Raw genomic sequence first — 27,027 nt, forward strand, 5'->3', positions numbered from 1 at the left:
TCAATTATTATTATTATTAAATTATTATTTCCTCCTAAGGTGGTTTCAGCTTTTCTTTCTTTTTTTTTAAATTCTTTATTCATTTTCAAACTTACAATAAGTGTGACAATATGTCCAAACAAATTAACAATAAATATATCACTTAATAATCATCAATGGTATAAATGATATGCTCTTATCTCCCTCCCTTCCTACCCTTTCCTATTATATAATCAATACCTTATACAATAAGTAACAATAAAATTACCCCCTCCCCCTCTCACAATTGAACTTGTAAATTTAAGGGAAAAAATGTCATCTAATTAGTACAATACTTTGTTAATGGCTCCCACACATCTTGAAATTTCCTGAAACATCCCCGTTGTATTGCAATAAATCTCTCCATTTTATAAATATGACATAAGGAATTCCACCAAAAATTATAATTTAATCTACTCCAATTTTTCCAATTATACATAATTTGTTGAATGGCAACCCCAGTCATTATAAGTAATCATTTGTTATTGTTTGTATTAATCTGACTTTTTGCTCTCATTGCCATACCAAACAGCACAGTATCATATGATAATACCACTGGGTTGTCTAATAAACAATTAATTTGGTTCCAAATTGATTTCTAAAAATTCATAATAAATGGACAATAGAGTAATAAATGATCTTTTTTTAAAAAATTCTTTATTCATTTTCAAACTTACAATAAGTGTGACATATGTTCAAACAAATTAACAATAAATACATCACTTAATAATCATCATTGGTACAAAACATAAACTCTTATCACGCCCCCTTCCCACCCTTTCCTACCATATAATCAAATATCTTATAGAATATGTAATAGTAAAATAACCCCCCCTCCCCCCTCACTATTGAACTTGTAAATTTAAGGGAAACAATTTCATCTAAACAGTACAATATTTTGTTAATGGCTCCCACACATGTTGAAATTTCCTGAAACATCCCCGCTGTATTGCAATAAATCTCTCCATTTTATAAACATGACATAAATATTCCACCAGAAATTATAATTTAATCTACTCCAATCTTTCCAATTATACGTAATTTGTTGAATGGCAACACCAGTCATTATGAATAATAATTTATTATTGTTTGTAGAAATCTGACTTTTTGCTCTCATTGCCATACCAACTAGCACAGTATCATTTGATAATGCCACTGGGTTATCTAATAAACAATTAATTTGGTCCCAAATTGATTTCCAGAAATTCATAATAAATGGGCAATAGAATAATAAATTATCTAAAGTCCCTGCTTCTAGATGACAGTGCCAACATTTATTAGACATAGAGCTATCCAATTTTTGTAACCGAACAGGGGTCCATAACGCTATATGTAACAGAAAAAACCAAGTTTGTTTCATAGATACCGACACTGTACATCTCATCCTCCAAGACCAAATTCGTGGCCATTGAGATTCAGTAATTTGATGCTTAATCTCAATGCTCCAAATGTCTCTCAGACCAGTGTTTGGTTTCTTTTTAATAAATCCAGTCAGCAATTTATACCACTGGGCGGCCTGGTGACCCAAGAAGTCCGCCCGAAAGCATAAGAACTCCATACTATATTGATTATTAAGGTTTTTCCAGTCAGGGAATCCTGCCTGAATGGCCTGCTTCAGTTGCAACATCTAAAACTTTCAGATTTATTAAGGCCATATTTATGTTGCAACTGTGAAAATTCAAGCATTTTACCATTAGAGATAACATCATCTAATAAACGTATTCCTGCTATCATCCAATGCTTCCAGGTGAGATTTTCTCCGCTAATTTGAATCTTGGAGTTCAGCCATATAGATTGATTTGTAGATTTGTGAATTGGAATAGTTGTTAAATTACTTGCATAACGCAATGTTTTCCATGTATCAGCTAATATTCTGTTATCTTTACTGTAACTAGGCATTTTGATACTGAGCACATGGCAAAGGCGTAATGGAGACATGAGTTGCCATTCTAGCCACAACCAATCTGGGAGTTTTTCCATGAACTCTGGGAGGACCCAATACATACCCTGGCGCAGAATATAGGCTTGATGATACCTATAAAAATTGGGAAAATTTACCCCTCCCTCTGAAATTGGCCTTTGTAAGATGCCAAGGCCACTCTAGGAGTTTTACCCAGCCAAATACATTTTATAAGAGTGCTATTTAATTTTTTTATAAAAGGACCCTTGAAAATAAACCGGCAACATACCCATCTGATAACAAACCACAGGTAAAATCATCATCTTGATAGTTTGGTCTCTCCCCCACCATGAAAGATGTAAAGAATTCCATTGCTCACACATTTCTGTAACTTTCTGTAATAACGATTTTTCATTTATTTTCATTGTTTCTTCCATCATATTTTTAATCCAAATGCCTAAATACTTTATTCCATCCTCCCTCCAAAGAAAGGGAAATGAATCAAACAAACCTTTTGTACAATGGACATTGAGTGGAAGAATTTCTCATTTACTCCAATTTATCTTGTAACCTGAAAATTTTCCAAATTTCTCAATCACTCAGGATTTCTCAAATAGAGCAATATATCATCTGCGTAAGCCGAGACCTTATATTCCCGATCTCTATGAGGAATACCCTGAATCTCTTTCACTTGCTGAATGGCTATTAACAAGGGTTCCAATACAATATCAAAAAGCCGAGGAGATAAGGGACAGCCTTGTCTAACCCTCCTCTGCAACCTAAAATCGTCTGAAAAATTATTATTAATATACAATTTAGCAACAGGGGAGCTATACAATGTTTGAACCATTTGTATAAATCCTGAACCAATACCAAACCATTCTAACGCTTGATACATGAAGGTCCATTCAACACGATCAAAGGCCTTCTCTGCATCGAGGGATACAGGAAAAGCCGGATCATTTAAGGCTTTTGATAAATTCAACATATGCAAGGCAAGCCTAGTGTTGTTAGAAGAATGTCTTTGAGCAACGAATCCTGTTTGGTGCATTCCGATAATAAAAGGGAGAGCTTTAGCCAAACATATAGCCAAAGTTTTAGCTAAAAGTTTTCCATCTACATTAATTAAAGAAATAGGCCTGTGTGGGATCTTTATTTGGCTTTGGCAAGACTATAGTTAATGATTCCGCCATGGTACCCATAATACAACCTTTAGTTAGTTGAGTCTGATATAAATTTAACAAATATGGTAATAGGGTAATTTGGAATGATTTGTAGAACTCTACTGTAAAACCATCTCCACCTGGAGCGGATGTGGTTTCAGCTTTTCATTTTCTCCAATCTGTCTCTCTTCCTTTTGGGAGGAGGAATATGGATCGAAGTTTCCTTCCTCGCGACTTCTTGATGTGCGGAGAATTCTACTGTGCTATCTTCAGGTCACTAATGACTTTAGTCATTCAGATCCCCCGGGTATGGCGGCATCCAAGGCATCAGTAGCCCAAGAGCTTACAGAGGTGCTTGCTTGTGCCTCTGGGCTGGCGGGGAAGCCATTGACGGCATACTTTCATGATCATGTAACCTGAGGGTTATGAAATGCATTAAAAAGCCCAGAGTTTAGTTAGTGCTGGGGCTAGGGAAAAATGCATTTGCATGTGTTGTATCAGATACTCTGGAGTATTTATGCCAATGTTGTGCTGTAAAATATTAAACCCATATTTAGAGATGTTCTGGGTGGCTAGCAGAGGTGCTGTTAATAGTTTCCTATTGCAGTGCTATTAGTAAAGGTATTGATTGGAATGTTACTATTCCTTCAAGATGACACATGCTGATAGGAAGTTTAATGTTGAAATGTTTTCACAGAACATTGTTTATGGGAATGCTTTTGGTTAAATTCAGTGATTTTGTTTTAAAGCTGAATGCTTTAGATGTTAAAACAGATTCTAAACTGTAATTAGAATGTGTTGAGTCTATGCTGATGCAAGAATGCTTCTGATTGGCTGCACAGGCTTGTTGTGACAGTTGAACAGACTGGATTGGCTAAGAAGAAGGGAAACCGGTTCTGGTTTTCTTCTGTGTGTAAGTGAGAGTAAGTGCGTTAGAAAGTGAGGTATTTGTGCTCATGGGAGCTACTGCAGCCAAAACCTTATATTGTGGCTTTTCGGGAGTAAATTTTCTTTTTTTGTTTTCCCTCTATATAGTAGTTTATCAGGAAGTTAAATATGTGCATAACGATCATCACCTTTGGAAAATGTCCTGTTGCATAAGTTGGGAGGAGATGTATCTGGAGCTGTTTGAGTTCCCTTTATTGTTAATTTTGTGTTATTTCTTTGTGGTTTTGGTTTGGTTGGGGAATGGAATGCCTTGCATTGTTATTGTTGCTGGTCTGGCTGAGAATTTTAAATTTCTGCCTTTTCTCTCCTCATGACGGGGACTGAGAAATATAGCTTTCTGTTTCTTACTTTTGTTTCATCCTTTGGTGGATTTTCTGATTATTGTTTCTTGGAAAGCTAAAAAAAACAACAAAACTGAAGGCATACAGGCAATACAAACAAATTAACACTAGCTGAGATTTCTCTTTCTTTTCTAACTGGCTACTTGTCAGAAATTAAAGGCAATTGTTAAATTACACGATGAACAGAGCTCGTGAAATGCAACATATGCACTCGTACATTGTTGGAGTTTGTCCATGCACAGTGCAGCGCTTGGCCTTTAGTCACGAGGTTAGAAACATGGACGCTCCATTGCAAGATTGCACCATCAAAGAACAACGTGCAGAAGTGTGCTCTCTTTGGACAGAGGGGTGAAACCTTTGGAAATTCACCATCGGATATTGACTCAGTATGGACCTAGTACCATGAATCAATGAAAAGTTTATGAGTGGGTAAAAAAGGTTTAAAGCGGGAAGAACAGGTGTAACCGACGGTGTGTTTAACAAAAATTGGTTCTCAGCAACAACTGGAAAGCCCCCAAAACCGAGCTCAGTAGAACCCATTGTTGGATGCATTCGAACTTGTTTGGAGTTTTCACGGAAGCCACGAATTGAGAAACTATTTACCCAACATCTTTCAGCAAATACTAATCTAGCCGCTATTTTAAGCAGCACAAAGAACTTTTCACAACATAAGAGTTCTGTACTCGAATTTTATATTGCGGTTTGATTAGCATTGTCTCACTGGGAAAGCACTAAAAAAAAAAAAAGAGTTGATATCATGTCACATTAGTGTATGCCAATATGTCGCAGACTTTTTAAACTGCTGGCAGACTAATCTCGGTGCTGTGGCTGGGAGGGCATCCAGAAATACATGGAGGTCCTCCAGCCATGGCCCTGAGCCTCCTATTACCTTCAATGACCACCTCAACTCCTTGATAAAAAAAAATGCTTCTTTAACCTTCATATGCTGAGGAAAGTGAGATCCTGCTTTCATCATTCTCACTTCGCCGTCCCTGTTCAATCCACCATCCTCTCTAGACTGGATTATTGCAACTCCATCTTTATAAGCCTAACTAAGAAAAACCTCTATAGACTTCAGCTAATTCAGAATGCCGCGGCTAAGATCATTTTCGCAAGAGGCAAGTTCGACCACGTCTCTCCACTTCTGTCCAAGCTTCGCTGGCTTCCAGTACATTCCAGAATCCTCTTTAAATGTGCCTGCTTAGCGCTCAAGATCCTACACGGCATCCTTCCTCCCGTTATTCCACTCCTTTGGAACTCCTCAAACCCTAACTCCTCCAGATCCTCCCAAAAACTGAAACTATCATTCCCTTCTACAAAAGGTATATTCCGCGCAGGAAAACTAGGAACATCTCTCCCCTTTAGAATCACAGAACTCTGGAACAACCTCACCTCTCCGCTCAGAAATTCAAACTCCCTCCAACTCTTCCGCAAACACCTGAAAACTTGGCTCTTTTCAAAAATCTAACACCTCCCGATCTCTGGTACCTTGACCCCTCTCTACCCTCTTAGTTCCTTTCCTATTACCCTTCTTTTTCTGGAGTTCCTTTCTATCCTAATTCTGTAAACCGTGCCGAGCTCTACACTTGCGGTATACAAACCTAAGGTTTAGTTTAGTTTAGGATTTCCCCAATGAATATGCATTGAAAGCAGTGCATGCACATAGATCTCATGCATATTCATTGGGGAAATCCTGAAAACCCGACTGGATTGCAGCCCTCAAGGCGGGACTTTGAGATCCCTGCTCTAAGGTATAAATATTCAGGGATTACATTTTCCACTGTAGCTCTTTGCAACTCTGAGCAAGTCACTTACCCAATCCTCCATTGCCCCAGGTACAAAATAAGTACCCATTTATAATATGTAAACCACTTTGATTGTCTGTATATCAGATCCCATCCTCCTTTATTTATTTACACAGGTTTTATATTTTGCATGGGCCATTGCAGTTTACAATAAAATGAAAAATGGGAAGGAAAAAAGGAGTTACAACACGAAAGTGGTGACAAAAAGGAGATAGAAACCTGTACACATGAGTTTAAGCTTTAGGAAAGGCCTTGGTAAAACGATATGCTTTAAGTGTAGCCTTGAATTTTGAGTAGGAGGGTTCTAGATGGAGTTAAGTTGGGAATGAAAAGAGTAGCTGACAGCAGACACACACAATAAGTGTCTTCTAGGTGAGTTGATTGATGGAGGTGGGAGTACAAGTTGACAAGTATTAGCAGAACAGAATGTAACTAAGGGTTAAATAATAAAGAAAATAAAAGTTTCAGAGGAGTTTGAAGACATCTTCAGGTATTGTTCATTTGGTTTTATTTTATTTTAATATTTGGGTTTTTGCATTTGTAGTTCTTGGAATTTCAGACTTTGGATTTCTGCAACAGGTGTGATGACATCATGTAGAAGTCAGCAGTGTTGGTGAGAGTTCTAATACTGCCAAGGAGAGCAGTTGAGAGTTGGGTTGGTTTGTTGGCAGAGACAGGTATCGGTTAATTGACGTCTCTGTTAAATTTGTTTGTAAAGATAAATTTTCATTTTAATAATTGATTTGGTTTAGGAAATTGATATTGGAGTGGAGGTATTTACTTTAGGCTAGCTCGAGTGTGGTGATTTGGAGTTTTTGTTAGTGGAGTAAATTTATTTGTAGTAAAATAAATTTTATTGGAGATATCAGCAAAGTTTTATTATAAAGGATTTGTGTTATGCTGATTTAAGTGAGTTTCAGTGATTTTGAAGCCTGTATACTTAACCAAACTTGTTTTAAACCCTTAAGCTTAAAATTCCAAATAGAATTGAACACTTGTGCTGGCAGGGCTGATATTTATAGATCCAGTAAAGAAATTTTATTAAATTTTAATTAAACCTTGGTTTAAAAAAAATGGATGAGATTAGTTTTAGGGAAATTTCAATTATTCTTTGATTTATTTGGGTAGCTAGTGGTCACAGTGTTTATTGGTTTTTTTTTTTTCACCAAATAGGGATATAGGGTTTTACTTCCTTTGTTGTTTTTAGCTAGGGAGTAGGTATCGTGGAAGAAGCTGTTCTGGGCCAGAAAAGGAAGAAAGGTACCCAACAGATACCAACAGAGAAATAAAAAGACTGGATACTCATCTGTTTTGCTGTGGAAGAAGTCTGTGGAAATCAGTGAAGAAAATTTTGGGACAAGTATTGATAACAAATAACCTATTTTGGGACAAGTATTGATAACAAATAAACTGTTCTTTTAATATTTATTTGTTTTCACTTGTTATTTTTTTGGTGGAGGTTTATTTTAAATGCACATCTGTTTCCTGCCTGCAGAGAGAAACCCTCGGCTATGTTTAAAAGTGAGTCTCTCAGACAGGAACCGGCTTACAAGAAGATATGGCGGAGGGGTATTGCAAATGAGCACATCAGATAGGTAGTTGGGTGCAAAAGGAAAGTATCCCTTGAAGACGGGTCAGGAGCTTAACTTGTATATGTGAGGACAGAGGAAACCAGTGTTTAAGTTGCAGAGAGATGAACATAAGAACACAAGCAGTGCCTCGCTGGGTCAGACCAGAGGTCCCTCACGCCCAGCAGTCTGCTCACGCGGCGGCCCATCAGGTCCAGGACCTGTATAGTAATCCTCTATCTATATCCTTCTATCCCCTTTTCCTTCAGGAAATTATCTAATCCCTTCTTGAACCCCAAAACCGTACTCTGTCCTATCACACCCTCTGGAAGTGCATTCCAGGTGTCCACCACCTTTGGTTGATCCACCACCTTTGGTTGAACGGCTTAGATCTGTGAAGTAAGTGAATAGTGGTAGACTAAACTAGCTGGAGCTGTTTAAGGAAGTAAAGGGGGAGACCCCTGAACAGGGAATTTCAGTAGCCCATGTTAATAACCCCCTCCCCTCTTAGAATGCACACAGGTACATTTGTGCCATTGCACTTCTCCACTTCAGCTGCAATTCAACTTAGGAGGCTGTCCCCATCAGAGACACCGAAACATTCCCACAGACGTTCACCCTTGCTCTTCACACACACATGTTCATAAATACACTCTGTCATAAGGTGCCAAGTTGCCCATTTCCTTGCTGGAAACCTTTTGGCCAGTCCGGTTTTGAACTTATATCCCAAAGCAGCGTGGGATTTGCAGCACTGAATTTAATTGGCTGGACCAGGCACTAAAAGTCTCATAATGCCCCAGGATGGGGATGATGAAAAATCCAGGATTTTTCCAAAATCTACAGCCTGGAACTGGATAGCATGAAATTTCTGCCATCATTTTCCAGACATGGATACATCTCTCTTTCCCCCTATCTCTCAATCATTCAGCCATTCCGCCCTCCCCAATCAACTCTGCCTACGAAAAGTTGTTGCTAGAGGATGTGGTAAGAGCGGTTAACATAGCTGGTTTAAAAAAAGGTTTGGACAAGTTACTGGAGGAAAAGTCCATAATCTGCTATTGAAACTGATATGAGGGAAGCCACTGCTTGCCCTGAATTGGTATGTTGCTATTATTTGGCTTTTAGCCAGGTATTTGTTACCTGGATTGGCCACCTCAAAGATGGGATACTGGGCTAGATGGACCATTGCTCTGATCCAGTACGGCTATTCTTTTCTGCCAGCGTTTTTCTCAGCCTGCAGCAGACCACCCATTCTTCTTCCCTCTTCTCAACACTCCTAACCTTCAGGATACACACTGGTTTCATTGTCTATCTTTTAGCGTACTTCTGAGTTTGAGACAGTAACTTTAAAGAACTCTAGAAGCCTGGAAATAATCCACTGAATCTGCAGTCCTATCTGTCTGAGTTCTGAGCCCATCTAAATGGGCCCCCATAAACGTTTGAGCTTAAGCGCCTGCCTTGTTTGCCTGTGCCTTAATCTGGCTCTAAATGCAATTCACATTGAACTATCAGGAAAATCAAAATCCTCTCCTCTGCCCAGACAATACCGCTTAGTTTGCAATCCTGTTCTGAATGACCAAATGCCTCTCTCCTCACTATAAAGGTAGCTAGCGTCAAGAAACATGAGAAGAGGCTTAAATACCTGAATATGTATACCCTGGAGGAAAGAAGGAATAGAGGAGATATGATACGGACTTTTGAATACTTGAAGGGTATTAATCTACAAACAAATCTATTTCAGAGACAGAGAAGAGGTAAAACTAGAGGACATAATTTGAGGTTGCAGAGTGGCCTACTATCTTCTCTGTCACTGCCTCCTCTCTTTGGAATAGTATCCCAAATTACTTATGTGAAGAATCAATCCTTAATAATTTTAAGACGAAGCTAAATACATTTCTCTTTCTTGATGCCTTCGAGACCTAACTGACCTATTAAGGGCAATTGAGTTCAACATTATTTATAGCAGCTCCTCCTATTCTTTTTTACTTCGACTATTGTAGTTTTGTTCCTGTTTGTCTTTGTTTTTAAGTCTTCGATAGTTATTGGTACAGTTTGGCGACGCAATGTCAGCTTAAACTTGTATTTTAGCTAAAGTATGTTTTATGTTTTTATGAATTTGTACACCGCTTAGAAGGCTGATTTGGCGGTATAAGAAATTTTAAATAAACTTGAAACTTGTGGTAGACCTAGGTGTAACGTCAGGAAATACTTTTTCACGGAGAGGGTGCTGGATGCCTGCAATGCCCTCCCTACGGAGGTGGTGGAGGCAAAAACAGTGACCGAGTTAAAAAAAAATGTGTGGGATAGACACAAAAGATCCCAAAATAGAAAGAGGGTAGTATCGACACAAAACGCGACAAATCAAAAATGATAACTTCATTTATAATGCGCCGGAATGGTGCTTAAATGGAAGCCCAGCAGTGGGGAAGTGAAAGCAATGTTCGGCGGACGTCTATGGTCTGTGTTCTGTGTGTAGCAAGGCGGATCAGGAGGGGTTGGAGTTAGCTTTGATGGCGATGCCAGATAGGCTTCTACGGTCTGCGTCTCATATGCGGCATAAAGGATCAGGAGCAATTATGCATATTTTATACCACATTCAAATCGTCTGAGTACAGGGCTTATCTATCTTGGGGGAGGGGAAGACATCTTATACTGGAATTTATCAAGTAAAACAAATAATTAACTGGTTTGTTTCTTCAACATTGCCTTGAGAATGAATGTGGTGGATGGGCAGACTGGATGGACCACACAGGTCTTTATCTTCTGTAATTTACTATGTTACTATGTAATCTCATCTTAACCTCACACTAATTATATTCTAATGGCATGCCTCTTATCGATAGCAAGAGCTCAGTGTAAAATCATGTTTTTGAATCTCATAATGCTTCCCTCATTTTGACAGATGTATTTTCATAGCTGTGTTACTTGATCCCTCTTACTTTATTTCCTGCTGAGACATTTCCTGTGCCTCTTCCCATTCTCCCTCATTTCACTCCCAAGAGAATTCTGTGCAGCTCAGAATTTGCACAAAACACAGTTTTCCCTCCTGTGCAGGATTCTGTATTTGCCTTGCAGAATTCTATGTGGAGACCAGACGGGAATAGCAACAGCATCAGCCTGCTCAGGCCAAAAGGAGGTGGCTATGGTGGGGGCAGGAGAGAGTAGGATCAGCTCAACCAATGGGAATGCAGAAGAGAACAATGAAGGAGGAGCCTGAGAGGAGGGGAGGGGAGCAGAGGGTGGGGCTAGGAGAAAGAGGGAGCTGGAGTTGGTTGTAGGGAGAGAAAACTTGAAGACTTTATGGAGGGAGGGGAGAGTAACAGAACTGGAAAAGGATGGATTTGAGCCTGGGGAGGAGCAGAGAGCTGGGGTTGGGGAGGATGAAGCACAGATTGTTGGGAAGAAGGAGGAGATGCTGCGAGGGCAGGGGTGGAGCACAATATTTAGGGGAAGAGAAATGGGAAAGGGTTTGGTTTGTTCCTGGGAGGAGAAGGAGGGAGAGTGCAAGCCTGGGGAGGGGGTTCAAGACAAAGTAGGGAAGATTGGTAGATAGGGTTGAACTTGGGATGGTCCCAGGGCTTGTGATGAGGAAATTCTGCAAAAAATGTAAAATGATGCTTTTTTGCTTTTTTTTAAAAAAATCAGTAATAACTTTTTCTGTATTCAATTATAATCTGTTGCTCAAAAACACAGACATAGGGCTTCTTTTACAAAGCTGCTGGTAGCAATTCCCAATCAGCAAACACATCGCATTCAATTCCTATGGGTTGCGTCGCATTTGCTGTGCCAGGAATTGCTACTGCAGCTTTGTAAAAGGGGTCCATAGCTTGTTAGTTTTGTTTGTGGGGGCAAGGCATAGGCATTAAATATAAGCTTTAGTTAAAAGGCCTAAATTTGCTCCAAAATAATGTTTCTTTGTTCTCACCGATCTATTGGGCTCTGTTTCCATTCTTACCTTTACTTCCCTCTATTCTGCCCCTCCCCCCTAAAAACAAAAACAGAGTTTCTGAGGCATACATTTTCATGCTGCTTTTTAATTCCTGCCTCTTCCCCAATCACTGACATAATAGCAACTTCTGCCTTAAGCCAATATATACAGTAATAATGCATATTGTCCTCATGTTAAGCAACTATCCTTCTTGTTTGTTTACATTCTGCATTTAAGACTAACTGGCATGAACTTTCTGAAGTTCCAGTTTCCAGGGATGAACATTTTGGTGTAACTCAGTTTTACATCCTGGCTGTATTTATATATTTTCTACTTTTATGGCAAAAAAGCTAAAACACAAGTCACTCAATATCGTTTTGCTGTTTGTCATGATGGCATGATTTATCATGTGACCAGTTTCTCCAGGGAAAGGGGGGACATAACCAGCCGGTTATGATGTCTTAACAAGTGACAGAGCAAAAAGCTGCGACATCTGTTTTTCTTCAGAGCGATACTTGTGGCTGCATTCTTACCACTGGCTTTGGTTTTCTAAATCCAAGACATGAGAAAATGGGATAAGTTCTTCTCCATGCATTTTTCTTAATAGTTTAGTCATTTAAATGAATGATGCTTTTTGCACATTGGTAATTATATAATAGATAATGCTGATCTCTCACTGTCACGGATGTCAGATTATAGCTGCCATACTGAGATTTTGCATTCTGTATAATCCAGTGATATTTCCTTGAAGTGTACTGTGGTCATCTCTAGTGACTGGCAAGAAAAATAGAAATGGATTAAAATGGAGCTAAAGGAAAGAACAGCTATGATGCTTTTACTGTATGATTCTGCTAGAAACAGGAGTGTGAAAATGGGTGGCTTTCCTGCTCTTACGCAAAACAAAAAATTATCCCAGGACAAGCAGGCATGATATTCTCACATGTGGGTGACGTCATCTACGGAGCCCCGATGCGGAAGCATTTTCAAGCAAACTTGATTGAAGATTTAAGTATGCTCTGCTGCTCCACGCATGCGTGCCTTCCTGCTCCACTAGGGGGCGCATCCCCTCGTGGTCTCCAGTTCAAAATTTTCCGCTGAGCCTACAAGTCGTGTTTTTTCAGGCTCTGCCCCAACTGCCTTCTAGCACCGCAATTTTTTCTTGTTTTTCTCGATTTAGTCGCTGTGCGCGAGTTTTTTTCTTGTTTCAACTGTTCCTGCTTCGTATTTCACCGACCCGGAGGCTTCCGGGTCCCCGTGGCCGCGTGACTATTCGAGCCGCGGCCAGTTTCGATTCTATGTCCCGGCCTTTGACCGGCTTTAAAAAGTGCTCCCGGTGCGAGCGGCTTCTTTCCATCACAGACCCGCATCGCCAGTGCATCCTCTGCCTGGGGGCCGCTCATCCAACCGACTCCTGCCCCCAGTGCGCTACTTTCCAGAACCGGGCCCTCCGGCGAAGGAAAGCCCGCATGGCGGACCTTTTCGCCCCAGACCAACCCTCTACCTCGGCCTCGAGGTCGGCCCCGGCCTTGACCTTGGCCCCGAATACCTCGGCATCGCCTCGAGACTCGAACCCGAAGTCCTCGGGACAACAGAAGACCTCGGCTCCGGGTAAGTCCCCTCTTCCCTCTTCAGGTTCTGTACCAGCAAAGAAACCAGCCTCGGGGACGCCGGCGACGCATGGCGGAAGTCCCATGATTACAGCCCCGGCGAAGCCCTCTAAGCCTTCGGGCCGTGCCTCCACCACACGGGAATACTCTGATACGAGGTCCCCCCGGTGGAGTGCACCGAGGCAGTGGACTTGCCCTCGATGCTGTCCATGCCCGTTTTCCAGGACCTACTCCGAGCGATGATCTCGTCGGAGCTGTCCGCTGCAATGGCCCATTTGCAACCGGCCTCGACCTCGACCCCGCATGTGCCAGACCAGCCTGAGCCTCGCGTCGAGTCACCTCGAAGAAAAGCGCGCAAGCTTCGCCGCATTCCATCCTCCTCGGACTCCTCACCGAGGCACCCGAGGCGCTCCCCCTCCACAGACCGCCGCAGTGCAAAACGTAGTGCTAAAACGACAGACACCTCGAACCGCCGTACCTCCAAGAAGGCCCGGGGTTCCCCCACTCTACGAGGCCGTTCACCTACACCTCGTACGGGACCGCTAAGGGTGGCTGAGTTATCACTCTCCAACCCGCGCATCCTCCGAACTCCCCCTCGGACCGGGACTCCGACCCGAGGTTGCAGGTTGTCACCGAGGGAGTCCGGGTCGAGGTCACTAATTCGACATCGATCGGTACCTCGAACCCCGACATCATCTCCGAGGGGCTCCAACGACACCGGAACACTTTCACAGTACTTCCCCGGTCTCGGAGCGTGGATCGGAGCAGGAACCTCGATACTCGAGGGAAGCCTCCCCATCCTTCTCCACCCGACGGAGGTCTCGTTCACTGACCCCGCACGGGGCCTCGGGAACATCTCGCCCATCCTTCACTCGCTTTGTCCAGGACATGGGCACGCTTTGGACTTAGACCTCCAGTCCGACTCCAGATACTCTAAGGCAGGGGTGCCCAATACGTCGATCGCGATCGATCGGTAGCTCAGGAAGGCAACGTGAGTCGATCACAGAGCCCATCCCAGGCTCCGTGATAGACTCGCGTTGCCTTCAAAATCTACCGGCCAATCAGCCTTCCTCTCGCCGATTGCCTGGTGAAAAGACAGCTTCCCTCCCTTCCACTCACTCACTGCCCTCTTGCCTACAAGCAAATTGAACTCAGGCTACGGGGCTTTAACACTGCGTGTGCTGGCTTCCCTTCTTCGAAACAGGAAGTTATGTCATTCCTGTTTCAGAAGGGAAGCCGGCGTGCGCAGTGTTAGAGCCCGCCCCCCCCCCTGCCTGGGTTCAGTTCCTCTAACAACGCGTGCAAACTCCGGCCTTGGGGCGTGACACTCTGGTAGCTGGCTGCAGCCGCAGACACGTCCCGCACAGCCACAGCGGCAAGTATTTGGACTGCTGAAGGAGCAGGAACTGGCAGCCATGCTCTGAGCGTCGCCTTCCCTCCCCCGTGGAACGTTTCCGTTCGTGTTCGCCCCCGAGGAGAGCAACGCCGAATATAAATGGGTGAGTGCCGTTTTCCTCACATATTTTTCTGTCACCTCCCGCTCCAGCATCCCCAGAGCCAGAGAAGGCAAGTGGCTGCTCCGTTTCTTCACTGGGGCTTCTCCAGAAGGCAGGGCAAGTAGGGATTAAAAATAAAACAAAAAATATTATAATGCATCTATATTGCTTGGCCACTAGCCGGCAAGTCTGAGAGGTCCAAATCGGACATTATAACTGTGGGGTGATGCCGCCCTTTACCTCCAGCCTGTCTACCAAACATGGAGGCGGCAGCAGACGCACAGTAAATGCCACGGGCTTCCAAGAAAAGGGAAGGAAAAGAGAAACCAGATCGTGGAAGGAGAGAGAAGGGAAGGAGACAGATGCTAGACCAGGGGCAAGGAAGGAGAGAAAATGCCAGATAATGGAAGGGGGAGGGAGAGATAGAAGAGAAGGAGAGGAAAAAGATGCCAGGGCATGAGGGGAGGGATGGGAAATTAAGAAGACAGATGCCAGACCAGAGAGAAAGGAAGGAGAGGAGATGCCAGAGCATGGCAGGGGAGGAAGAGATAGAAGGGAAGGAGAGAGATGCCAGGCCATGGGGTTGAGTAGGAAGGAAAGGAGGCATGAAGAGAGAGAGAAAGAAAGGGCAGGGGAGAGCAAGAAAAAGTTTAGGGAGGGAATGAGGTCTGGAGGAGAGCAAGCATATAGGCTGAAAGAAAGGAAGAAATATTGGATGCACAGTCAGAAGAAGAAAGTGCAACCAGAGACTCATGAAATCACCAGACAACAAGGTAGGAAAAATGATTTTATTTTAAATTTAGTGATCAAAATGTGTCTGAATTTATATCTGCTGTCTATATTTTGCACTATGGACCCCCCTTTTAATAAACCACAATAGCGGATTTTAGCGCAGGGAGCCAATGAGCATCCAGAGCAGCGCTGGGCATTCAGCGCAGCTCCCTGCGCTAAAAACTGCTATTGTGGTTTAGTAAAAAGGGAAGGGGGTATATTTGTCTATTTTTGTATGGTTGTTACTGAGGTGACAGTGCATAGAGTCATCTGCCTTGACCTCTTTGAAAATAACCCGGAATAGGAATGATAATTAACATTTTCTCAGCGTACAGTGTGCTTTGTTGTTTTTTTTAAATTTTATTGTTGGTAGATCATTTTGCCTTGGTCATTTTAAAAGTAGCTCGCAAGCCCAAAAAGTGTGGGCACCCCTGCTCTAAGGAATACCTAGCGGAGCTGGATATGCCATCACTGCCCAGAGAATCCCTCCGCTTACCGCCTAACCCGGTACTCCAACAGGCCTTCTTCAGGAACCTGGAGACTCCCTACATGGTCACAGCCGTACCCTCCAAAATGGAGGCCAAGTACCGCACAGTACCCTACCCGGGATTCGAACAACCACAGCTCTCCCACCAGTCGCTGCTAGTAGAATCCTCCTTGAAAAAGGCCCACCCATCCCGGGTCTCAGCCGCGGTCCCCCCAGGCCGAAAAGGCCAAACCCTAGACAAGTTCGGCAGGAGACTATATCAGAATGCCATGATGGCCTCTAGGGTGCAAAGCTACACTTTCACCTTCACATCCTACCTCAAACACCTCATTGGACTATTGAGAGCCTTTGAGACTGACCTACCGGCCTCCCGCCAAGGAGCGTTTGGCATGCTTTTAGAGTCCCTTTCCAACCTGTGCCTCCATCTATTCCACGCGGCCTACGATGGCTTCGAACTCTCCTCCAGAGAGGCAGCCTTTGCTATCGCCATGCGCCGACTAGCTTGGCTGCGCCTGGTCGACATGGACCCCAACTTACAGGACCGGTTGGCTAACCTACCCTGCGTGGGAAAAGAACTGTTCGATGACACGATCGAGGCGGCCACAAAACGCCTCTCCGAACACGAACGCTCGTTTGCCTCCCTCGTCCGGCAAAAACCTAAACCGCCTGCGCCCAGGCCGTTCAGGGCCCCTCCATGCCGCTACCCACAAAAATCCACCCCTCCCTTCTCGCGGCCTCCACCCAGGCGTCCGCAAGCCCACCACCGGGCCATGCCCAAGTCCCAACCGCCTGCGACTTCCAAACCATCCCCGTCCTTTTGACGGGATCCGAGGAAGGAGGCGGGCCCCCTCCGCCATAGTCCCAGGCCTCCTTCCCATTGGGGGTCGCCTCAAAGCCTTTTACCCTCGCTGGGAACAAGTCGCGTCGGACGCATGGGTCCTTGGCGTGATCTCATCAGGATACTCTCTCAACTTTCGGGCCATTCCTCCAGACAACCCCCCAAGGAATTGCCCTCCCAACCGGACGCAGCTACCCCTACTCCTCTCCGAGGCTCGAGAACTGCTTTGCCTCAGGGCAGTGGAGGAGGTTCCCCCCGACCAACGGGGGAAGGGCTTCTACTCCCGTTACTTCCTGGTACCAAAAAAAATGGGAGACCTACACCCAATACTAGACTTGAGACGCCTCAACAAATTTCTAGTACGGGAAAAATTTTGGATGCTTTCCCTACCGACCCTCTACCCCCTGATCGACGAGGGCGACTGGCTCTGCTCCCTCGATCTGAAGGAGGCGTACACACATGTCCCAGTACACCCCGCTCACCGCAAGTTCTTGCGTTTTCAGGTAGGGGACTGGCACCTACAATACCGAGTCCTCCCCTTCGGCCTAGCATCATCACCTCGGGTCTTCACCAAGTGCCTCGTGGTGGTCGCAGCAACCTTACGCTCCCAGGGCCTCCAGGTATTCCCCTACCTGGACGACTGGCTGATCAAAGCCCCGTCCAGGGAAGGGGTTATCGCAGCGACCCAACAGACTATTACCTACCTACAAAGTCTGGGGTTCGAAATAAACTTCCCAAAATCCCAACTACGCCCCTCGCAGTCCCTACAGTTCATCGGGGCCACGCTGGATACGGTTCGCCTCCGTTCCTTCCTCCCCCCTCCGCGCCTAGAGGCGTTAGTAAGTCTGAGTCGAAGGATCTCTCTGCTGACCTCGGTATCAGCTCGACAGATGATGACTCTTCTAGGCCACATGGCCTCCACTGTCCATGTCACACCCTTTGCCCGCCTCCATCTGAGAATCCCTCAATGGACCCTGGCCTCTCAATGGCGTCAAGACCGGGACCCGATCGACTGTCCCGTGACAGTGACTCCTTCCTTGCAAAGATCGCTCCGCTGGTGGGCCGACTCTTCAAATCTTTCCAAAGGTTTACTCTTCCTCGCCCCTCATCACAGCAAGGTACTCACCACGGACTCGTCAGAGTACGCTTGGGGAGCCCATCTGGACGGCCTACGCACGCAAGGGATGTGGTCAGCGGAAGACCGCCGCTGTCACATCAACGTGCTAGAGCTCCGGGCCATTTATCTCGCAGCTGTAGCCTTTCAACATCTGCTCCACGACCGGGTGGTCCTCATCCGAACCAACAACCAGGTAGCAATGTACTATGTAAACAAACAAGGAGGAACAGGGTCTTGGTCCCTCTGTCGGGAAGCCCTGCGCCTCTGGAAATGGGCAATCTCCAACAACACCTTCCTTCGAGCGGTGTACATACAAGGAGAACAAAACTGTCTGGCGGACAAACTCAGCCGCCTCCTCCAGCCACACGAGTGGTCACTGCACTCTCAAACCCTACGACAGGTGTTCAAACAGTGGGGGACACCTCAAATAGATCTGTTCGCATCCCCCCACAATCACAAACTGCCTCTCTTCTGCTCCCGGATGTACTCCCCGGACCGGCTCGAGGCCGACGCCTTCCTCCTCGACTGGGAGGGAAGGTTCCTGTACGCGTTCCCGCCGTTTCCTCTGATCCTGCGGACGCTTGTCCACCTGAAAACAGTACAAGCCACCCTGATCCTGATTGCTCCTCGCTGGCCACGCCAGCCTTGGTTTTCCCTTCTACTTCAACTCAGTGTCAGAGATCCACTGCCTCTGCCTCGGTTTCCCTCTCTACTATCACAGGGTCAGGGTTCGCTGTTACATCCCAATCTTCAATCTCTTCATCTGAATGCTTGGTTTCTTTCCCCCTGACTTCTCTCCCGGTGTCTCAATCAGTCAAAGAGATATTGGAGGCCTCTAGAAAGACCTCAACAAGAACCTGCTACTCCCAAAAGTGGACCAGATTCTCAGCCTGGTGCTCCTCTCACAGCCAGGACCTGGTGTCGGTCCCCGTCCCCCTGGTCCTTGACTATTTACTTCAATTATCTCACTCCGGCCTAAAGACCAACTCCATTCGAGTACACCTCAGTGCGATTGCAGCCTTCCATCAGCCCCTGGAAGGGAAAGCCCTCTCCCTCCACCCCCTAGTCTCTCGCTTCATGAAGGGTCTTCTGAATGTCCACCCTCCTCTCAAACCTCCTCCGGTGGTTTGGGACCTTAACGTGGTTCTGGCTCAACTAATGAAACCTCCATTTGAGCCCCTAGACAAATGCCATCCAAAATTCCTCACTTGGAAGGTGATTTTCCTGCTTGCGCTCACTTCCGCTCGGCGGGTTAGTGAGCTACAAGCTCTAGTGGCGGACCCACCCTTCACGGTATTCCATCACGACAAGGTGGTACTCCGCACTCATCCAAAGTTCTTGCCTAAAGTAGTGTCTGATTTTCATCTCAATCAGTCCATTGTCTTACCTGTGTTTTTTCCCAAGCCCCACTCTCATCCCGGAGAGGTGGCGCTCCACACTCTTGACTGTAAGAGAGCGTTGGCCTTCTACCTCCAACGCACTCAACCACACCGGAAATTCCCACAATTGTTTTTGTCCTTCGACCCAAACCGGTTAGGTTACCCAGTCTCCAAGCGCACCTTGTCCAACTGGTTGGCCGATTGCATCTCCTTCTGCTACGCTCAGGCTGGTCTCGCACTGCATGGTCGAGTAACGGGACACAAGGTCCGAGCGATGGCAGCCTCCGTAATGTTCCTCAGGTCCACACCTATTGAGGAAATCTGCAAGGCTGCCACGTGGTCTTCGATTCATACTTTCACCTCCCATTACTGTCTGGACTCACTGTCCAGGAGCGATGGCCGGTTTGGCAAATCGGTTTTGCGAAATCTATTTGCTTAAATTGCCAACTTCCCTCCATCCCTTTTCAGTTAGCTTGGAGGTCACCCACATGTGAGAATATCATGCCTGCTTGTCCTGGGATAAAGCACAGTTACTTACCGTAACAGGTGTTATCCAGGGACAGCAGGCATATATTCTCACAACCCGCCCACCTCCCCGAGGTTGGCTTCTTTGCTAGTTAAGTGAACTGGAGACCACGAGGGGATGCGCCCCCTAGTGGAGCAGGAAGGCACGCATGCGTGGAGCAGCAGAGCAAACTTAAATCTTCAATCAAGTTTGCTTGAAAATGCTTCCGCATCGGGGCTCCGTAGATGACGTCACCCACATGTGAGAATATATGCCTGCTGTCCATGGATAACACCTGTTACGGTAAGTAACTGTGCTATATGACCACGTTACACCGCTATTGATCAAGTCTCATTGGCTACCTATTAGCCACCGAATCACCTTTAAGATATTATTCTTGGTATTTAAAGTACTATCTTTCAATGAACCTCAATTCATGTCTAGAATGATCATTCCTTATTATGCCCCTCGTTCTCTTCGTTCATCATCACAAGACCTATTAACTGTTCCTTCCTTAAAAATTGTGGGTACAAGGAGAAATGAAATGTTTTCTGTTATAGCTCCACAAACCTGGAACGCTTTGCCACTTTACATCAGAAAAGAAAAAGATCTTATCTCTTTTAAAAAACTTTAAAAAACTTTTTTATTTAATGATGCTTTTATTAATTAAACTATTAAGCAAATGCAGACTCTCAATTTTTTTTCCCCCCTTCCCCGTGTTCTTTCCTCTTTTATGTCTTTCTGCCTGAGAAAATTGTAACTTTATTCTCCTTTCCATCTATATCATGTTCGTCACTAAGCCACATGTATAAAGAAATTTATAATGCGTTATAAGTATTTTAACTTTTTACTTGTGTCTTAATAGTGTTTGTCCTCTAAAATGTTGTTTTTAAAATTGCTTGTTTTCTAAAAAGTTGTTTTTTAAAATTGTTCATCGCTTAGAATGTTTTGTATAGGCAATTCATCAAATAATAATAAAACTTGAAACTTGAAATTAGAAACAGGTAAGAAGGGGAATTATATTTTTTTCTTACCTGGACAAGGTACTGCCTTAATTCTGTATATATTTTTTTAATGTTTAATTTAGGCCCCCTTTTATCAAGCCTCGTTAGGGTGTTTTATCACCAGCCGCTGCAGTAAAAGCTCTAACACAGGGGTGTCCAATCTGCGGCCCAAGGGCCGCATGTGGCCCCATGAAGTATTTTGTGAGGTCCCGGTCAAGGGCGATGCAGTGTTTTCCTCTGCTGCCCCTGGGTGTTTACCGTCTTGCCAGCTCTCTCCTCTGTCTTGCTGCAGTGTTTGCGCATTTGTGCGGCCCCAGAAACATTTTTTTTGGCCAATGCGGCCCAGGGAAGCCAAAAGTTTATTATAAGTTTTAAAGTTTATTAGGATTTTATATACCGCCTATCAAGGTTATCTAAGCGGTTTTTACAATCAGGTACTCAAGCATTTTCCCTCTCTGTCCCGGTGGGCTCACAATCTATCTAACGTACCTGGTTGGACACCTCTGCTCTAACACTTGTTTAGTTATGAGTCCTGGTTTTATAGACCTTTGGAAAAACTGGGTGTGAAGGAGTTGAGTCACTTCAGGTTTTTCATAGCTAGGGCTAATGTAGGCCGTCTTTTACTAAGCAGCAGAATTCTATGAGTGATGGAGCAGCATTGGAGCATTTAGTGCTCCAGGCTGTGGTAGAAATCTCTACCGTGGCTTAATAAAGAGGAAGTGTGCTAGGCTTTGCATACAGCTTAGCTCACTATCGTGGTGCTCTAAGTAGAAACAAGTTTTGCACACAAACTAGCTGTGGGCAAAGATTTGTGCTTACAGTGCACTGCTCATGTAAATACTAGAAATACTAGAGGGTTTAAAAAAATATATATTTATTTCCCACTGCTGTTCCTTGTGACTCTGGGCAAGTCACTTACTTCCCCTTTTACGAAGCCACGTTAGACTTTTTTTATCGCCGGCTGCAACGATATTAGCTCTGATGTTCGCTGTGGCTGAAAATAATAATAAAAAAAAAGCCTAACGTGACTTTGTAAAAAGAGGGGTTAAACTTTCATTGTCTCAGATACAAAATATGTACCTCTATAAACAGTAATATGTACTGTAGCTACTGAAAGGTGATATATCAAATCCCATCCCCTTCCTTTCCATAAAGGACTCCTCTCTTTTATCCGTATTATACAAATGTTGTTTTCTAGACACCCTTAGTTTGGATTGTGACTGTGAGCCCATCTGGGACTGAGAAGATAGTTTAATGTGCCTATTATATTAAATTTGTAAAGGCGCTTTGAACTCTTGCATTAAGAGGGATATTAATGTACAATAAACAATAATCTCATTCCCTCCCTCCCATCCTCAGATCACCACCTCAGTCATAGATTCTATTGGTGGCCCCTCCACCACTTCTCATGGGTCACTACCCTCTCTACCTGTAGTTTGTTGCCTGTGCCCTTCCCCCGCTGGTTTACCTTAAAAGTGGTCTTCTCTTGGTCCCTGACTCCCTGGCAATGGCAGTGTTGCATATGTCTTGCCTGCAGGCTGCTCCAAAGCTTTTTTCCTGGCCTTTCCTTCTCTTTCTGGCCTGTCCACCTCCTCTGACATCACGTCTGTTTCTGTATGGGTAGGACCTGTCAAGGGGAGAGCTTCAGACCAGGCTCCAGGCAGCAAATGTGCAATGCTGCCATTGCCATAAAGCAACAGAAGACCATCTTTAAGGTAGACTGTGAGGGAGATGTTGAATCACACCAAGGATGGGGGTTGGGAGTGGAAAAAAGGTGAAGAGAAGTTTGGAGGAGATGGGAAATGCAACATGATTAATTTTCTTAATTGCGTTTAATAATGCATTAGTTGCAGAGTTACTTAGGATTAATTTGCAGCCCTAGTAAATACTAGTGTTGCAGTGGTTAAAGCTACAGCCTCAGCACCCTGAGGCTGTGGGTTCAAACCCACGCTGCTCCTTGTGACCCTGGGCAAGTCACTTAATCCCCCCATTGCCCCGGGTACATTAGAGAGATTGTGAGCCCACCGGGACAGACAGGGAAAAATGCTTGAGTACCTGATTAAATTAATGTAAACCGTTCTGAGCTCCCGCGGGAGAACGGTATAGAAAATATAAATAAAATAAAATAATTACGATATTAGCTATTCAGTGTAAATGCAGAGAAGTGGGCAGAAGACCAAAAAGGCTGAGCACAGGGGTTTCTTTTTTTTTTTAAACACTGGAGTTCTACAGCAAGGTCTGAGGAGGGTTAAAAAATTAGCTCATTGTTGGTGAGGACTTCATACCCATTTCTTCTGTTAACTGCAAGCATACAGGACTCACTATTTTTACTAGCTTCCTTAAAGAGGATGGATTAAAACCAAAAAGCAGGGAGGAGGCATCGGTGTCTGAAAGTGCCGCTACTGACTGCCATGCTTTTCTGAGTGGGGGTGATAGGCCCTACATATCTTCAGCTGGTGGGGCTTGGGGATCCCTGCCAGATAAGGTATCTTAGCACATAATATTCAAAACACTATATTTTAACTGGGTATGAGAAGATCCTACCCAGTTAAGATAGCATTCAGCCGGCTATTCAGCAGTGCTGTTGCATATCACCTGGTCAAACACAAAATGGCTGTCATGTGAGTGGTCTGAGGATAGAGTTGGCATCTATCTGGTTAAGTGCCATACTTGCCCTTTAGGATGGGCAATCTATGGCTTGTTGTGGTCCATCATTGAATTTTATGCAAGATTAGGGATCTTTTATTCCTTCCTTCCCCCTCCCTCATTGTGGCAGCACTACCATTGGCAGAATAGGCATCAGGGCTAGCCAGTGCAAGACCTTGAGCATCTGCGCTTGCCCAAAGCCTGCCACCTTCCGCCCTCCTGAAACAGTAAATTGGGGGCTGGGGGCAGGGTGGGAGCCAGCAGGCCCTGATGCTTGATCTGCCATCTGTAGCATTGCATGTAGTAGTAGCATGGAATTTGGCTGTCTTTTGGGATCCTGCCAGGTACTTGTGACAAAGCTGGCCACTGTTGGAAACAGGGTACTGGGCAGAGATGTATGTTTTTTTTCAATGTTCTCTTCCATGGATGTCACTTATTTCTAATGTGTATGTTTTATCGGTAAATTCTGCAGCCACGGCACATTATATATTTTAAAAAATATTTTTGCCTTTAGCGCTTTACTGTGTTTGCAGCTTAGGGTCTAGGCTTTCTCTTGGAAGTCAGAATCACTTTTTACAGGCATGCCAGCTGCTTAATTGCATCATTCAGTCTTTCACCGTGTACAGCATTTTCCTGCCATTCTTCATGTTTGTTTCTTTTTTTTTTGTTAGGTCTTTCTTTAGCCTAGAGACACTATAGTCTAGTTTTTTCATTTCATCATAAGTCCTATCTTTCATTCAGGTAAATTTTGTGGCTCAAGGATTGTACACAGTAGCATATTCAAAGGAGGTACGTATGCTTTCAATATTTATTAGATATGGTTTTTTGAAAATTAAGAAAGAATAATTTAAAAAAAGATATGGTTTCCCCCAGTTGCACATAGAATTTAAAATGTCACCCTTTAATTGGGATTTGCAGAATATTTGTTGAGACTTTGGGAGTTTAACATGGCCTTTACGAAATAATAAGACAAAACATGGGAACCTTAAAAAAACACACTAATTTTAAAACACATTTAATGTTTTGAGTTTAGTCTTTTAATTTTCTTGAATTTGCATAGTGGTTCTGTTGACCATATTGTTTTTAATCATTCTCAGATAGATTATTGTTATTTTATGTCAATTATAGCTGTATTTGTTTATTTATTTATGTAAGTATAGTTTTGAACCCCTGTTGCAGACAGTTGCTGAAACCCAGCCAATGTCGGGTTCGTTTGAAGAATGCTACATATATGTGTTGTTAATTAAAATCTTGACAGCTTGGGTACTTTGGTCGTCTCTGTTCTTTTGTTGCCGTCTTGATTTTGTGTGACATTTTTCCCTTTTTTGTTATATTGGCTACTGGGCATGATGGACCATTGGTCTGACCCAGTAGGGCAGCTCTTATGTTCTGCAGAATTATAAGCCATGGGACCATTCCAAGTCTCAGCTTTCCCAATCAATCTATCTGCTTTGACTCGAACCAGTCTCCAGACTTGGTCTTTCCCTTTTCTTCTCCTAACATACATAGTAACATAGTAGATGACGGCAGATAAAGACCCGAATGGTCCATCCAGTCTGCCCAACCTGATTCAATTTAAATTTTTTTTTTTTTTTTTTTCCTGCTTAGCTATTTCTGGGCGAGAATCCAAAGCTCTACCCGGTACTGTGCCTGAGTTCCAACTGCCAAAATCTCCGTCAAGACCCACTCCAGCCCATCTACACCCTCCCAGCCATTGAAGCCCTCCCCAGCCCATCCTCCACCAAACGGCCATACACCGACACAGACCGTGCAAGTCTGCCCAGTAACTGGCCTAGTTCAATATTTAATATTATTTTCTGATTCTAAATCCTCTGTGTTCATCCCACGCTTCTTTGAACTCAGTCACAGTTTTACTCTCCACCACCTCTCTCGGGAGCGCATTCCAGGCATCCACCACCCTCTCCGTAAAGTAGAATTTCCTAACATTGCCCCTGAATCTACCACCCCTCAACCTCAAATTATGTCCTCTGGTTTTACCATTTTCCTTTCTCTGGAAAAGATTTTGTTCTACGTTAATACCCTTTAAGTATTTGAACGTCTGAATCATATCTCCCCTGTCTCTCCTTTCCTCTAGGGTATACATATTCAGGTCTTCCAGTCTCTCCTCATACGTCTTCTGGCGCAAGCCTCCTATCATTTTCGTCGCCCTCCTCTGGACCGCCTCAAGTCTTCTTATGTCTTTCGCCAGATACGGTCTCCAAAACTGAACACAATACTCCAAGTGGGGCCTCACCAATGACCTGTACAGGGGCATCAACACCTTCTTCCTTCTACTGACTACGCCTCTCTTTATACAGCCCAGAATCCTTCTGGCAGCAGCCACTGCCTTATCACACTGTTTTTTCGCCTTTAGATCTTCGGACACTATCACCCCAAGGTCCCTCTCTCCGTCCGTGCATATCAGCTTCTCTCCTCCCAGCATATACGGTTCCTTCCTATTATTAATCCCCAAATGCATTACTCTGCATTTCTTTGCATTGAATTTTAGTTGCCAGGCATTAGACCATTCCTCTAACTTTTGCAGATCCTTTTTCATATTTTCCACTCCCTCTTCGGTGTCTACTCTGTTACAAATCTTGGTATCATCTGCAAAAAGGCACACTTTTCCTTCTAGCCCTTCAGCAATGTCACTTACATACATATTGAACAGGATTGGCCCCAGCACCGAACCCTGAGGGACTCCACTAGTCACCTTTCCTTCCTTCGAGCGACTTCCATTAACCACCACCCTCTGGCGTCTGTCCGATAGCCAGTTTCTGACCCAGTTCACCACTTTGGGTCCTAACTTCAGCCCTTCAAGTTTGTTCAACAGCCTCCTATGAGGAACTGTATCAAAGGCTTTGCTGAAATCCAAGTAAATTACATCTAGCATATGTCCTTGATCCAGCTCTCTGGTCACCCAATCAAAAAATTCAATCAGGTTCGTTTGGCACGATTTACCTTTTGTAAAGCCATGTTGCCTCGGATCCTGTAACCCATTAGATTCAAGGAAATACACTATCCTTTCTTTCAGCAACACTTCCATTATTTTTCCAACAACTGAAGTGAGGCTCACCGGCCTGTAGTTTCCTGCTTCATCCCTGTGACCACTTTTATGAATAGGGACCACATCCGCTCTCCTCCAATCCCCAGGAATCACTCCCGTCTCCAGAGATTTGTTGAACAAGTCTTTAATAGGACTCGCCAGAACCTCTCTGAGTTCCCTTAGTATCCTGGGATGGATCCCGTCTGGTCCCATCGCTTTGTCCACCTTCAGTTTTTCAAGTTGCTCATAAACACCCTCCTCCTCTACAAATCAGTCTCCTAACTTGTTCTATACTTATTTCTTCCCCAAGATCAACTCCTTCCTCATCTCATTTCCTCTTTACCTTAAATTTTCTGCAAACCCCCAGCTCTCGTTCTCTATTTCTATCTCTGTGCCTCCTTCCCCAGTTCTCTCTATATCTCTTTTTTCTTTCTCTTCCTCTACACCAGACCCTTGTCAT

At 44.2% G+C, this 27,027-nt stretch overlaps 1 protein-coding gene across 7 annotated transcripts in view; it reads left to right on the top strand.

Moving 5' to 3' along the window:
• The window catches only part of RBPMS (RNA binding protein, mRNA processing factor), a 572,887-nt gene that overhangs the window by 148,642 nt on the left and 397,218 nt on the right, over positions 1 to 27,027 (top strand). For 6 of the 7 annotated variants that reach the window (XR_004536566.1, XR_004536565.1, XR_004536564.1 and 3 more), the window contains exon 2: positions 24,263 to 24,310. The exons of the other annotated variant lie outside the window; for it this stretch is intronic. Coding sequence is in view for 3 of the 6 variants with exons in the window: in XM_033915619.1 (XP_033771510.1) it covers positions 24,263 to 24,310 (48 nt within the window). In the remaining 3 variants the exon portion in view is untranslated. The remainder of the gene's footprint in view (positions 1 to 24,262; positions 24,311 to 27,027) is intronic. 7 annotated transcript variants of the gene reach the window in all.

Source organism: Geotrypetes seraphini, chromosome 1, assembly GCF_902459505.1.
Source record: "Geotrypetes seraphini chromosome 1, aGeoSer1.1, whole genome shotgun sequence".
Taxonomy (NCBI): Eukaryota; Metazoa; Chordata; class Amphibia; order Gymnophiona; family Dermophiidae; genus Geotrypetes; species Geotrypetes seraphini.